We start from the raw sequence: 15,737 nt of genomic DNA on the forward strand, positions 1-15,737 counted from the left end.
GTGTCATGGAAGTGAGATTAGTCTAGCAGCCTGGGAGAACAGTCTGCATGTGACTTCAAAGTGGGTGGGTGCGTTGGAATGCAACGGAAGGGAACCCCAAGTTGCAAAGTGGGAACAAAATCAAATGCAAAAGAAAAGGAAAAGTAGAGAGTGGAAAACAAGAAAGCACAGGAGGGCTCAGGGAAATGTAAATTCTCGCTTATATCCACAGCCCACCACGCTTTTAAATATACATTTAGAACCAGCTCATTGTAAGTCTTCACTTCTCCTGCTCATTTTTCACTTGCAGCTTATTCGTCATTGGCTGTGGCCTAAGTAGGACTTGAGTGCATTGCTTAATTCAGAGGAATTGTTAGAAAGCCCTTGATTTGATTTGGTCTGCAATAGTTGCATGGTGCTAATCTGTGTTCTTCCTTCCAAGGTGGATCGGATGTCTTTCCCATGTGGCTGCACTAAAGAAGGCTGTAGTAACACAGCAGGTAGAATTGAATTTAATCCTATCCGTGTCCGGACTCATTTTTTGCACACAATAATGAAACTCGAACTCGAGAAAAACCGGGAGCAGCAAATCCCCACGCTGAACGGCTGCCACGGTGAGATAAGCGCCCACAGTAATGCCATGGGCCCCGTCGCTCACTCTGTAGAATATTCCATTGCAGACAATTTTGAGATTGAAACCGAACCCCAGGGCACAGTGCTGCACCTGCAGGAGGAGTTGGATTGCCAAGGAGAGGAGGAAGAGGAGGAGGAGGAAGAGGACGGAAGCAGTTTCTGCAGTGGAGTCACCGACTCGAGCACACAAAGCCTGGCCCCCAGTGAATCGGATGAGGAGGAAGAAGAGGAGGAGGAGGAAGAGGAGGAGGAGGAAGAAGATGACGACGAGGACAAGGGAGACAGCTTTGTAGAAGGGCTCGGAGCCCACGCTGAAGTCGTCCCTCTTCCTTCCGTCCTTTGTTACTCTGATGGTACCGCCGTTCATGAAAGCCACACAAAAAATGCTTCCTTTTACGCTAGCTCTTCAACTCTGTACTACCAAATAGACAGCCACATCCCGGGAACTCCTAGCCAGATCTCTGACAACTATTCTGAAAGAGATACTGTCAAAAACGGTGCCCTGTCGCTGGTGCCTTACACCATGACCCCAGAGCGATTTGTCGACTATGCCAGGCAAGCGGAAGAGGCCTACGGGGCCTCCCACTACCCGGCTGCCAACCCGTCTGTCATTGTTTGCTGCCCCACTCCCGAGAATGAGAGTGGGGTGCCCTGTAACACCTTGTATCCTGAACACAGGTCCAATCTTCCCCAAGTGGAATTTCACTCATACTTGAAGGGCCCCTCCCAGGAAGGGTTTGTCTCCACGTTGAATGGTGACAGCCACCTGTCAGAGCATCCTGCAGAAAGTTCTCTGAGCCTTGCCGAAAAGAGCCGATTGCACGAAGAATGCATCAAAGCCCCCGTGGTGGAGACGGTCCCTGTCTAGTTGCTTAAATTATTCTGTTACAGGACCAAACCTTCTATTTAAGCCACTGTATTGCATTTGCTGGGCTCATCGTCGTTTAACCCGAAGACCAAGAATATTTGGACTGTGATTAATCTTCCAGACAGTATTTCTTTTTCCTTCCTTTCTAGCTTCTCAACTGTGGTGTGGCACAAATAAAATACAGTCGCTGTGGGGATTTTAAACGATTTTGAACTGTTTTGATAGAAAATGCTAAATTGAAAAAAAAAAAAAAAAAAGAAATGCCTATCTCACAGTTAACTACCTGTCAAACTGTGTGAACCCTGCCAAGCTATGCAGATCATAGCTCCAAGTTTTAGATTATCGGGCCTGTGCAAGATTGTTAACTAAGACTAGAAAATACTCAGATTTAGAGTCCTAATTTTCGATATATCTGAAGATGATGGTGACTTTTTAATGTAAAAGTAATTATTGTAAGAAAAAGATTGAATCGTTTCTTGTGTATTTTATTTATGGTAGTTTAGAAGTCACGCTTTGATGAAAATGAACAGCATGTTCACTGAAGCTGCAGTTATGTCCGCTAGCACCACAGAGCATGCCCACAAGGATTGCACCTGGAATCCACCCACATTTTTATGATCATGACTAAGCAGATTTGCAAATACTTTCTTAAGGATGAGATAGGCCTATTTTTGCTATTTGGGACAAATGAGTCTATATGTGCAGGTCCTTACGCAGTTTTCTCTCAAGTTAAGAGTTAGGACAATCCTCTGGTGAGGGTCCAGTTCACTGCCCTCCCTCAGCTGAGATCGACGGAACTGCCTTTCTTTTTTAAACAGCGTCATCTTGTTTATTAGCTTAGACAGCACCTTTGAACTCTACCCCCTCCATCAAAATGCACTTTAGTGCCCCTTCATGGTACCTCCTGTGGGGTGGGGTCTCAGAATTCAGAACGCTTTGAAATCAACATTTTTTAATTATGAAAAAGTTAACTATTGTAAGGTTCATACAATAGAGATAGAGGATTCTTCCAATGGCGTGAAGAAAATGACTTGTTTTCCTTCATCACTCTGAGGACCTAACTCAGTAACACAGAGGAGGCTGGGGAAAGAGAGAGAGAGAGAGAGAGAGAGAGAGAGAGAGAGAGAGAGAGAGAGAGAGAGAGAGAAGAGCACAGCCTCAGAACCAATCTATTCTACACCATGATCAACCCATCTCTACAAAAGCAAAAACATGTAGTGAGATTTCCACTTGTGACTGAGAGCTGAGTGAAGGAAGGCCTCTACTCACATACTCATTAGGCCTCACTTTTCTGAAGCATTTTTCTTTGTCTTGCCTTAGCACTGTAGTCCAGAATGCATTGCAAAGGCAGCCACTTCATGTTCTCTTACTAAGTAAAGAGAATGCATAGAAAGGAAACATGCACAGCCTGCCTCTGAGTTGCTCACTTGGTTCCCTGGGAGAATTCTGGACAGCCTCTCTTGTTAGCTTAAGTAACTATTAGACAAGTGCTATGGTTCCCCCAGTGCAATGATTATGCCGAATCCACTTCCCAGCTTTGACATTCTGTTGCGCCATCATTTCACATGTTTTATGTCTATTTAAAATGTAGACACACCCTGCTATGCAGTAACTGCATCCCTAATGTTTTTTATGCCTCCTAGACCTGGGTATTTAGATATCTTATGGGTTTCAGTTCCTTACAACATGCTATTTTATTTGCTAAAACTTCAATGTGCTCCAGAGTCCTGCAGTGAGAAGTTTCTATTTAAACTGGATGTGGGGAAAGTGTGTTTGCTTATGGAATTGGTTCCTGCCTGTCTCAATATCAGGACACTCAAGGCCAAATCAACACTAACTATTAGCATCATTAAAAGCACTTTGGGTTTGTCATGCTCTAGAAAGCAGTAATGGAGGTGGGTTGCTCCATTTGTTGATTGGTGGGGCTACTCTGATGGGCGTTTGCTCTGACTGTGGTAGTATGGCCAGAGTTATCTGCAGTGTTACCGTTTTCAGTGTTTGAGCTCCAGTTTCCCTGGCCCCTGCCTACACAGTCTGAAGAGACCCAAAGAGGAAATGACAGTAGGCTGTTGTTCCCTCATTCAAGCAAATGAAAGAGTTCTGGGTCCACCTTTGCTGGACCGCTCCAGTCTCTGAAGTACTGACTGGTGAGGCACTCTCGGGCTATCCTTAGGACAGAGTGTGGGGAGACCCAGGGCAACCCTGTCTAGGGTAGAGTTGAGGGGCCATGTCAGTCCAGTTCCTGAGTCCCTAGCTACGCGTATTTCTGTCAAGCCTTATTTTACAAGGCTTGAAGCCTGCCTGCCTTTTTGTATTGGGCTGGGTTTCTCTTTTGCAGCTTTATTTTTCCCAAGAGGGACACTTCAAAAACAGAGCTTTCTTCCTCTCTCTATTCAGTTGGGATAGAAAGTCTCACTCTGCTAAGGATAATTACCTTTCTAAGCATGAAAGAGCTGCCATTCTAATTTTTCACATACCTGAGTAGTCCATAGACATCTCTCACAAATCATAATGGGTACAGGCTACCTATTTTAACAACAACAACTAAAATCCGATGTACTTTATCTGTGTTATACACACACAAACTCAGAATACAGGTGTACCATACCCTAGAAGGGGACAGATTTTAGGTAGTAGCTAGTCACGAGTACTGGATATTTAGTTCCTACTTTACAATCAGATTGTGTCTTATCTAAAAGAAAATATAGAAGAAAAATCTGAAAGCGATTGATAGAAAATATTGCATTAAAGTTAAAAAATAATATTAACGAGGAACTATCTCATTGTGTATTCCTTTCCCAGTAAAGAACTGAGAACGCAATGAACAGACCTCCTATTTAATAAAAACTGCCCACATGCAAGGCAAGTGCCACAGTGGTTTCTGGTTTCTGGGAGGAATATAGTTGGATGCAGCCAGGTTGAGACACTGTAAGTCTTAGAACCAGGGCACAATGCTGTGATCTGCAGGTGTCACGCTGCTTCTGTAGTATATCTAACCAATTAGAGTCTTTGTGAGTGCATGCCTCCCAAGGCTTGCAATATCAATGACACAGCCCAATGCTCCAGACCCTATTGTTTTAAAGATTTGATTCCCAGTTATACTCCTAACCAAATTGATTTGCAAGTCAAGTGAACTAATCAGCCTCATCTCCTTTATCTTTTTTTTTAAATTTTCATTGGTAAAAAGAAATCAAAGACCATTTTTAAGTTCCCTCCCCCAATGTATTGACCATCAATTACTAAAATATAAGTTAAAATTCAATTGTCTCTCTTTTTTTTTTAGTAGATTGAATAATATAGCCTTTTGGAAAACCAGTCTTTGAGGTAATTATGTTTTCCTCGTCATATCATGCCAACCACGTATAAAATATCTAACATTTCCTCAAGTGGTGAAATCCATATAGTCACATGACCCAGCAGTACCAGCTCCTCTGGCACAGTACCAGTTACAGAAACTTGCCACAGTTCTCAAGACGTGCAGAGGTTATACCGATTACATGCTAGGCAAAATGTGATTTAGATTTCATTAAACAAGAATATGTACCATAATTTATTTCCTAATTGTTACCTCACTTTTTAATTGTTACCTTGTACAAGTTATTAATGGCTTAGTGTTGATCTTCAGAACGTGACAAATATCCATGTTTTCCTTTTAACAAGTATTTATTGAATACCTCCTGTGTTGTAACAGCTGACTTGGTAGCAAAAGGAGCAGGGGAATACATACGTGGAAGAGTGAGGACAATGGAGGGTGGCATGAGATGGTCAAGCCTGACTGTATCCTTTTACATGGAATCCTCCAGTGCCCTTGGGAAAACACTGTCGCAGAGTCTTCTCATTCTGCACAAACTGCTTCTAAAAGGAGATGCTTTTCCCTAAATTAATGGAACTTACTACATCCTTCTGAAACTGAGGAAATAAATTTGGATTCCGGGAAAAGATGTTCAGAGAGTCTTTCTTGGAAGCAGATCTATCTAAGAACATGTCAAATGTATGCCAGTAAACTCCCCCCAGTTTTGACCCATACAGAATCCAGAGAACTTTAGAAGCAGTGTGGGGCATGATCCTCTTACTTTACAGACTATTCAAATGGTAGAACCCTGCACCGAAGGCATTGCCCAGAACCAGATAGGAAATGAGAGAGGTCATTAGAGACCCCTCCTTTCAGCTGTAGTTACATTCCAGTGACAGTTCACAGTCATTATAGTCAACATATAAAATGACAAGTGTGAATGGAAGGCATCTTTATGCTGTCATGGTCTAAATGACTATAATTTGAAACTGTAACTATTTGTTGTATTGTTGCCATGACCAATACCCAAAGTGCAAGGCTTGCTCACTTTTACTTCTACTATGAAACTGAGATTTCTTATTGTATCATTTTCCAAGAGTGTGAACTTAAACTGGCTAGAGTCACTTAAATGTCACCGCTTTGCACCAGCAGTTAGTTCAGCTCATCCGTTATTTCCTGCAGCACGACAGAGTTTAATTGAAGAACCACAATTTGAAATCTCACTAAAATTGTGGAAGGGACAAGACAGGGGTTCAGATGGAATGTAAGTTTGGAAATGATAGTGTCTGCTGAGAACTATTCATATGTTTCAACAGAGTTGAACTGGGGCTTAGTGTGCTGGAGGTTCACAAGTGGTAGGCACTCCAAAACCTGAAAAGTCATTTCTGATGGGGCTGCCCCCAGAGCCTAGTTGGTATTCCCATTTACTGGCCAATATCCAAAGCAGTCACGGTTCACTCTCTAAAATATAAGAGCACAGACCTCCAGCAATCTGAAGAAAGTCTTTAAACACATACACACTCAATGCTAAATGATTAAGCAACTGGCATTGTTGACAAAAGTAAGAGATTTGGAAAGAGAATTCTTCTTGAACAAATGTGACTCGGAAACAGTCACCTGTAAGCTTTGCCTCACTTCCTCTCTTGCCAGGACTCTTCAAGCAAGACCAAGAGACCCAGTGTCTTCTAAACAGCATGGCTGTCTTTCTCTTTTGTTGCTCATCAGAAACTTAAACCTGAAAGCTTGGCACTGCCTGGGTTTTCTGGTGGTCAGCAGTAGGGCTAATCTAACTGTATGCTGCCTTGTCTGCCATGGGGGTTTCCATTCTAAGAGGGTTAAGTCAGATAGGGAGGGGAACCAGGATGCCTTTTCCGTATGTTGTTTCTGAGAAAACTCTTTTTGTTTTGTTTTAAATGCCCTTAATATAGAAGGCGGAACTTTAGTGCATGCAGATATTTGTACGTATGGGGAAAGCAATCACTCCAAAGATTTATGTCCTGTCCGTTAGGGTTTTCTTTCCTTGCCACCGGCCTTTCACTATGCAGGACTATTGCTTTGTGTCTGTCCCTTCAAGCTTACTTACATTTCAAGAAAAGACAATTCTATTGTCATTTTATTTCATATTTCACAGAAGCTGGCAGGACCAAGCTTGTGAAGGAAGATGATCGATGTGATTTAAAACAGCATTTGTACTCAGCAGGCTTGCTGGAATTCCTCAGACTATCTCATTAGCACACTGATAGTAAAGGCAGTTCAAATTATGGTTTTTGTCACATGTGCAGGGTCGTCTAAGTATTTTTAAGGATAATGTATATTGATTAGAAAGGGCTATAAGGAGATAAATTGGGTAGAAATCAGCCTTTGTCAAAACTGATTTACATGACTATTGATTTTTAGTTGTAGCATTAAAATAGCTTCATAGTTAAATGTCTTATTTCTTTTTAACTCTATTCCATTTTTTTTTGGTCTGGCTTGGAATGAGCCTAAAAGTTATTTATTAATGAGGACCCAGAAGAAAACTGAACGATAAGGCGTCTCTTTAAAAATTACCTAGAAAATTCTATCTGTACTGAGTCTTACCACACACAAATGAGACTCCTCACCCTCTAGTCTGGGTCATATGCCCCTAAAGTAGTTTGTTATCTTTGTGTTGAAGAAATACCAAGAGGGAATTTGTAGCACATTTTATCCAGTATCACTTTGTCCTTTTTTTTCATATTGGCCGCCATTTTTTCCTCCCTTTTCTTAGAAATGCCATCACTATTTAAACAAATTCAAAGAACTGTATAAATTATGAAAGTTTATTTAAATATGAAGAAAATAAAGTCCTCAATTTTAAATCTGAATTCCTCTAAAGAGGAAGAAAGTAGCTAAAGCTAGGGAATAAATTGTTGTCCTTAAAAAAAAATAGTGTTTATACTTGAGTAATGGAATGATACCCACATGCTATCTAGACTTGATAGATTTTTAAATTTTAATAGCTGCAAAATTCTTTTTTGTTTTTTTGTTTTTTTTAACCTCAATTAATCACAGTCTACTTCCAGGGTATACCATCTGAACCCTGATTTATTAGTACAGTCATGCCCAACAGCTAATTTAGGACAGTCTAATCTTAAAGATATTCACAGAGGGACAACTAAGCATAAGTAATGGGAGATGTGAGATTCTTCTGTATTCTTCAGGTTGTATAGGCCTGAGCCTAAGAGAGCTCTCCAGAGGACCTCTGAGGAGGACATTCACTCAGGCATATCCAACAGTATAGATTCTCATTTCTTCTTAACATCTCTAGGGGAGATGACTTCCTTGGCAACACAGTCCAGCTCTTTGAGGTTTTCTCATAAGAACATATCTTGGCCAGTCTTTGTAGATGAGGTACCTGGCAACATTGGGGCAATTGTACTAAAAGACTGTAGAAGTTGACTTCTCCTTCATCTGATGATTATCCCATAAGGCAATTCTCTAAATGTCTTAAGAAATCAAATTTTAAAAGAGACTGAAGGTACTCAGACACTGAGTGATGTAGCCTGCTTTTGGAAAACAAGGCATCAGGCAGCTTTTATTCATTTCTATTTGCTTTTTAAAAATTACTGTCATGTCCATGAGAGTGATTGGTTTAGATCCCAGTCACAAACATCAGAACTAGAGTCAAGTGATTTGACTTTTATACTGTTCAATTCTCTGAAAAGTTACAATTTTAGAATGAAAAAAGAGGGGGCATTTTTCTATGTACTTGCTTGTGATCAAGTACCTTCTTGTTAATCTTCCCTTAACGTATGTAACAAATGAGAATCTAGACTTTTTCTTCTCCTTCTGGAGATGTGACTGTCTGCGAAGAATCTGATCCGGAATAAAATGACTCCAAAGAATCACTCAGCTGCCATTTGATCCCAGCCTGTGTATATGAGGATATTATGTAAACAATGGCTGCTTGCATTCTCAGGAATCAGGAAAGAGATTTAAAAAATTGTCATCTTGAAAAGGCCCGTAAACTAAAAGGGGTGTTCTGGAAAAGGGTGATGTTTGTTTGTGTTTCTTTTTGGTTGTTTTTTTTTTCTTTTCCCTGATGGTATCACTTGCCCCAGATACTCCCTACAGCTTTCAGAGCCTTTTCTGTTTGCCTGCAACTCAGAGAGAGCGCCAACCGGAAGCTGAGGACCACCCTGGACGTCAGGGTTTCCTTCCTCCATGGATCTTTTCCAATCTCAGTATGGCTGCTTTTCCCCACCTGAACACCTGTGTGAAATGACAGCCACATCAGTGTACTTGGTCCCCATGAGTAACACTGTGGGGAAGTGACCCAGTGACATTCTTAGTTTAAAAAAAGAAAAAAGAAAAAAAAAAAGAAGTTTCTGTAGAATGCTAATGTAATGAATGGTGAATAAAATTTGGCCTATGTTTTAATCGATTCTAGGCACCTCAACAGAAAGAAGTCTGAGGCGTAGTTTGTGAAACATGTTTCAAAAGTGTTTGATGATGTATAATAAATGCTAGACAATTACAGTACAGAAATAGTCAGAGAAAAACCTGAACCTGTAGATTACATCTCTGTTCCTAAGAACTCAGCCTTTGTTGTGTGTTAGTAATGTCTCTCTGCTTTCTCTTCAGTTTATTGAATTTTGGTGTAACTGCCTCTTAAGGATAGAAATATTAATAACTATGTACTGATTAATGCCTGTTATTGCAAAAAAAAAAAAAGGCACTTTGTTATTTCAGTGTGTTTCCCTTAGTGTCACAGGGTATATGAATTTGATAGGAAAGGTCATTTGGCATTGGTCAACAGAACATTTTCCTCATTGAAAATCCATGTTTACAGTTGGTTGTCACCCTTTGCAGTGTCTTTGTCTTGATCACAGTCTTAGACAGCATCCATGTTTCCACTTGCAAACTGCCATGGGAGCTTGGTACATGTGGAAACTGGTAAGATGTAGTGAACTGAATGTGTTGTTAGGTCACGTGATCCCGAGGACTCATGTACCCTTCTGTCTGTGTTGAACCACCCATGCATTAGGATTGGTCCCTGAAAGAAGGCCATCTATTGAGGGTATTTGTATCCAGTGTTTGGTTTGGGGTCTGTTGGAAGCTAGCAGGTGGAAAATGCATTACTAAAAACTCAGAAAAGCCACCACAGTACTATAAAGTACATTTCAACATTGATTGATTGAAGTTTATCTGTCAACTGATTTGTGTCATTACTTTTACCCAATAGATCTTCAATAGATACTTCATCACTGTTCTGTGCATTCTGATGACTTGTAAGGTTGAAAAGGAAGAAAATCAAACTACAGTTCATGCAGTCATTTTACAGTATGATGTCATGTTGTATGTCGCAGTTTCTAGACTGGTTTTTTTCTTGTGTACAAGTTATGACATCAAAGATGCCAAAGGGGATAGAAAATAAGCTACAAGGATATTCAATAGAATTTAACCTGGACCTTATGTTGTAATAATTTATTCATATTAGCTGTAGTCTTCTGTATTTATATTTTCAGTATTTATTATGAATGACATGGAAATTCCTGTATTTATTGTGGCTTTTTGTTGCTGTGTGTGTGTGTGTGTGTGTACACACACACACATACACACACACACACACATATATTACAAATAAGCATTTTTAAGTCTGATCTTTAAGTTTCTTTCATTAGTGGCACTTGTATTGTGCTGTACTTTTTATTATATTGTACAATAGCTTGTCCATTTGTTTGCAACAGAGTAAAACTGGTTTCTAAGTTGTAACTCCTGTTGGGTTTTTATTGTTGTTTGTGCGAAGCTGATATTCTTAGGTCCTGAGCATCCTTGCCTTCTGCCTCCTTCACACTCGTAGGCCATCCAGAACACTGCCCTGGGCCCTGGGCAGATAGCGTTGATGGATGTCCTACCAGCAAAAGAACCTAGTTTGATCCCCAGAACCCATATAAAGGAGCCAGAAGCAGTCCACACACCGGTAATTTCGGCCTTGCAAAAGCAGAGACAGGTGGATCTCTGGGGTCACTGTCAGCCTGCCTAACATAATTGGTTCTAGGCCAGTGAGAGATCTTTTCATTAAAAATGAGTAAACATAAATAAGTGAAAAGTTCCTGAAGAATGACAATTGAGGTTGTCTTCTGACACACGCACAAACACACACACACACACACTCCCTCCAGTGTCACAGATCACATTCTTAAGAAGCTGTATGAGAAGGCAGTTTCTACAAAACGGCTCATTACGTTATCATTTTCAGAGATGTGTTAACTTTATTATGATTGATCCCAGAGTGTAGATGCTTACCACACTTTTCCTCCTCAGCTTCTCAACCCATTCATCAAGTAATGATGTGTGAATAAACATGAAGACCAAAGGCAACGCAATGTAAATGAAATTTCAGAGGATGTTTTTACAAAAACAAACCCACTGTCTTGTAACTAAGTGTCTTTTAATTCGTCTGTATAGGGTTTTTTTTTTTTTAATTCTTATTTTTTGCCTTGCTTAAAGCCAACATGGTGTGATATGATGTTGAAAACATGCACACACAAAGGTTCTTATATATGCATATTGACTTAGAGATGATAAACCTCAAGATAGTCAATGCAATTTTATTAGGATTAGAACAAAGCAAAACCGCATTCTTAAACTCCTATCAAATGCAGGACATTGCCTTCAATCTGGTTTCTTCCATCTGAATACTAGATCTATAGTCTTGAGAGTTAAAAGATATGAAGTTACTTGATAGTACTCTAACTCTGGTTTGATCATGTTATTTAAATAACTTCCATCCTTACTGACAATAAAATGAAATCTATCTTCTTTGGAATGCCTTACAAAGTGTCCTGAGACCCAGATACAAACAACTCTTCCCAACCTTTTTCTCTTCATTAGATTCTTTTTGCCTCTTTTGTACCCCCTGACCCACGAATTACTTAGGTGTCACATGCAACCCAGCTTCCCTTGTTTCTCATTAATCGTCCCTTGGTGTTCAGAATGTCACTTCCGCACTCCTCATGGCATCACAATTTAAATGACCATCGACTTGGTTTTTTTTTTTTTTTTTTTTTTTTTTTGTTTTTTTCGAGACAGGGTTTCTCTGCTTTGTTTTGGTGCCTGTTCTGGATCTCGCTCTGTAGACCAGGCTGGTCTCGAACTCACAGAGATCTGCCTGGCTCTGCCTCCTAAGTGCTGGGATTAAAGGTTTACGCAACCACCGCCCAGCAACTTGGTTTTCAACAGAAGACTCCAGTGTCCCTTTTCCCCTTTTCTCATGTGACCATTCTGATTCTCCTCAGAACTGATGAGAAGCTCTGCTGTGCCACAAACATACATTTATTAGAAACCCTTTAGTCTCGTGGAACTTGTTTATAAACTTATTCCATCCTCCAGAGTCTCTCAGATTCAAAGGGTGTGAACAGAGAGAGAGAGAGAGAGAGAGAGAGAGAGAGAGAGAGAGAGAGAGAGAGAGAGAAGAGAGAGAGAGAGAGAGAGAGAGAGAGAGAGAGAGAGAGAGAGAGTTAAACTTCAAGAAGAAAGATTTTTCTTTTTCTTCTGTGTTTGTCTTTTTGGTGCAAGGCAGCCGACTCTGTTAAGAACAGGTCATTACAGAGCTGGCATGTTGATTCAGTGGCTAAACTCTTGCCCCACAAGCATGAGAAGCTGAATGTGATCCCTAAAAGTCATATAAAGACAGGTTCAGGAGCATACATCTGCAATCTCAGTGCTCCTACGATGAGGTGGGAGGCAGAGACAAGGCAATCCCCAGAAGCCTAATGGCCAGCTACCCTGGTGGGTTCAGCAGCAGAAAGAAAAAGACCCCGCCTGTCTCAAACAAGGTAAAAGCAAGAGGGGAGTGGGAGAAAGAATATCAAGGGGAGGAAGCCCCTCAGAAAGGGAGAAATCAGCTTTCCATGTGAGCCCAACAAATTCTAGCCAGGTGACAACTGTCGTGTGTGCGTGCGTGATGCGTGCGTGCGTGCGTGCGTGCGTGTAGGGCATTAGGGGCAAAATTGCTTCTTAGAGTCATTCTTGGTAACCTGAAACGGCTAGACCTCTCAAGTCACCTCACAACTGTTCACTGAATGTCACACTACAGAAAGAAAGAGATCTTTGGTGACGTAGCACTCTGCTGTGGAGGACAAGCCTGTGACAAGCAGAAAACCGAGGGGTTTGTGGACAGCAATCTCTGAAGCTAGGACAGAGCTATCCTTGCAAGAGTGCCTTAGTCTGTACCCCAGCTTTGTGTCTTCCCATCTCTTCCCCAGATCTTAAATTTCAAGGAACGACACCCCTAGGATTCTCTAAGTCTCTCTTCCTGGGGGACACTCAGAAGAGCAGTGTAAGCTAAACTACAGCCCTTGCTTCTGTGGCTTTTTCTGGAACTACAACTGGTACTCATGCACATGTTTGTTTCATTGTTAGTTCCCATGCTCCTGTCTTCAGCTAGCACCTCTCGCAGCCCTAATGATGGCCTACCTGGTGACATCATCTATGCCCAAGAGGCATCTATGTGAACTGCTTTCCTGCTCCCGTGTATAACAGCAGACACATATCTTTCTTATGATCAAGGTCAAGTACCTCCACCAAAGTAGTAACTGTCTATCTTATCTAAAAGTGCCTAGACGCAGCCTGCCATAAACCATTTGGTCCCTGGTTAAAGTGCATCCCCTTTAAGAACTGGGCCCATTAGCCTTGTGGAGCTTGCAAAGTCGTGGTAGAGAAATTACACTTGTTTTCAGAGAGTTATGTGAGGAAAGCAGTCTTCCTTCCAATTTGGCTTCTGCACATAGTTCTTTATATGATGCATGGCTGCTTCACAGCATCTGTGGGGGATCTTTTCCAAGATCCCCATGTATGTAAAACCAATATGACACTCAAGTGTCTCACATGTAATGGAAGTGTGGTACTGCATACAACCTATGTGCATGTCCCCATATATCACACAGCATCCCCAGATTACTTCTACTACCTAACACAATGTAAATATTGCATAAATAGCAGCATGCTATATTGCTTATGAAACAGTGACCAAAAATATCTCTATTTGGGTCACAGATATCTTTTTTGTCCAATATTTTCCATCCATAACTGGTTGGATACATGAATGTAACCGAGCAGATATGAAAGGCTGCCTGTACTACTTTACAAAGGTTCTTTACCCAGTACGCAAACTGCACCTGGAGAATAAATAGTACTTCATTCTTGCAGAGTGTTGCCACCAAATTTGCACCTCAACTGCACTGTCAAGAGGCCTGTCTACGAGCTATAGGTTCAATAGCTTTGAAGCCTGTCGTATGACTGATGGCTGTCACGACAATACGTTCTGTTCACACCTCCCTTTCTGTGGGTTAGTTCTGTTCTGATGTGAGGCTCTGTGGGCTCCCAGATCAGAAGATCAGATACAGAGCAAGCATCTGAGTCCCTACAGGTAGGAAAGACACAGTCATGCTTCAAATATTCTTCTGTTATTTAGAAATAAACCCCCAAAATTTCTGATCCTTCTAGGATATAAAGGGCTAGTGTGATCCACTGGCTACTGAGTATCTCATTAGACTTCAGAAAACCAATAGCATCCCCAGGGCTCAGGATCAACCTCTGTGTCTGGAAATCTGTACAGTTGGCAGCAGCTGGGGTTTTATCCTCCCTGGTGAGAGGTAGGTCAGACTCACAGGCCAGGCAGTGTCTTTATATCTCCCTGACACCCAATCCCTGAGGCTGCTATAGCAACACTGGGGAAATGCACGATCAGGGCCAGCTGCTGTCAGCTAGCCAAGATTGTCAGCTCATATCAGTACTACTCAAAACAGACGTAATAGGAGCTCCAGGGACGAGATGCACACCATTGTAAATTTTCTTATAGGTACATTGAAAAAGGAAGTCAATGCTGACAATGTTTTATCTAAACTAATGCGTATTTTCAATCAACATACAATGACTAGGAATGTTTTACCCATGTGTTACTATTTGGAATCCAGTGTGTATTTGATACTTGGATATGTTTCAGCGTGGAGTCATCACATGTGGCTAGTAGATGCTCTGTTGGATATCACAGACCCAGGGTGTGATTCATCTACTGCAGAGTGTGCAGTTTGTAGTAGTTGACATATGATGCAAATGTATTTACTCCATGGACACTCACTCATGCCAGGCACACACTAGTTGAAAGACATCCTTGCCCTGGTCTTCTTCTAGGATTTTTCCTTCTGGGTCAGCCAGGTTCAACCACCTCAGCCCAAGTTCATACATCGGAAGACCCGATTCTTCCACCACACAAACAGAATGTTCAAGCGCACCACCAAAGCCGTGTGCTAGCAGTTTTCCCGGTCATTGCTTTTCAAAACAATTCCTGGAGAAGGCTAGAATGGAACTGCCATGCTTTTTTTTTTTTTTTTTTTTTTTTTTTTTTTTTTTTTTTTTGGTGGTGTGGTGGGTTGGGGGAAGGAGGCTTGCATAAGAGCGCTTTGTAAGCCAACCCATCTGTGAGCCACAGCCAGATGTTTTTCGTCCTCCATCAACTGGCCAATCAAGATTCTCCGTATGGAATGAGGCCCATGCCGAGGAAGAGGGGCTGGCACAAAGTGGTGAACGCACAGAACATAAGCCTCCTGACTGAATGTCCTTGCGCCTTACAGCCAGCCTAGTTCATGCTGGAGCCTTGTGTTCAGCTTCTAGAATGCGCCTGGTGATGGAGGGCTGTCAGTTCTGCATTTTGTTTTTGTAGTGAAGCTATGTATTTATTTGTTTGCTCATTGCCTGTAGGTGTACATGTGTGTGGATGGACACATGCCGTCACTGGGGTGGAGGTCAGAGGACAACGTGAGGAAGACGGCTCTCTCCTTCCGTGATGCGAGTCCCAGGGATTGAACTTGGGTGGTTGGGCTTGGTGGCAGGTGCCTCTACCTGCTGAGCCATCTACCCAGCTCTGTGCTTTCTTTTGACTCTGTCATAATTCATGGTCCCGAAGGCACAGTCACACATCTAGTCACCTCGAGGCCCTGG

General features: G+C 41.6%; 1 protein-coding gene across 4 annotated transcripts in view; it reads left to right on the top strand.

Annotated features, from left to right (window-relative positions):
• The window catches only part of Csrnp3 (cysteine and serine rich nuclear protein 3), a 201,606-nt gene extending 191,429 nt beyond the window's left edge, over positions 1 to 10,177 (top strand). For all 4 annotated transcript variants that reach the window (XM_028882218.2, XM_037204841.1, XM_028883624.2 and 1 more), the window contains one exon: positions 422 to 10,177. In XM_028882218.2, the coding sequence (XP_028738051.1) occupies positions 422 to 1,480 (1,059 nt within the window). In that variant the 3' untranslated portion in view covers positions 1,481 to 10,177. The remainder of the gene's footprint in view (positions 1 to 421) is intronic.
• Positions 10,178 to 15,737: the final 5,560 nt, after the last annotated feature.

This window comes from Peromyscus leucopus, chromosome 4, assembly GCF_004664715.2.
Source record: "Peromyscus leucopus breed LL Stock chromosome 4, UCI_PerLeu_2.1, whole genome shotgun sequence".
NCBI classification, from domain to species: Eukaryota; Metazoa; Chordata; class Mammalia; order Rodentia; family Cricetidae; genus Peromyscus; species Peromyscus leucopus.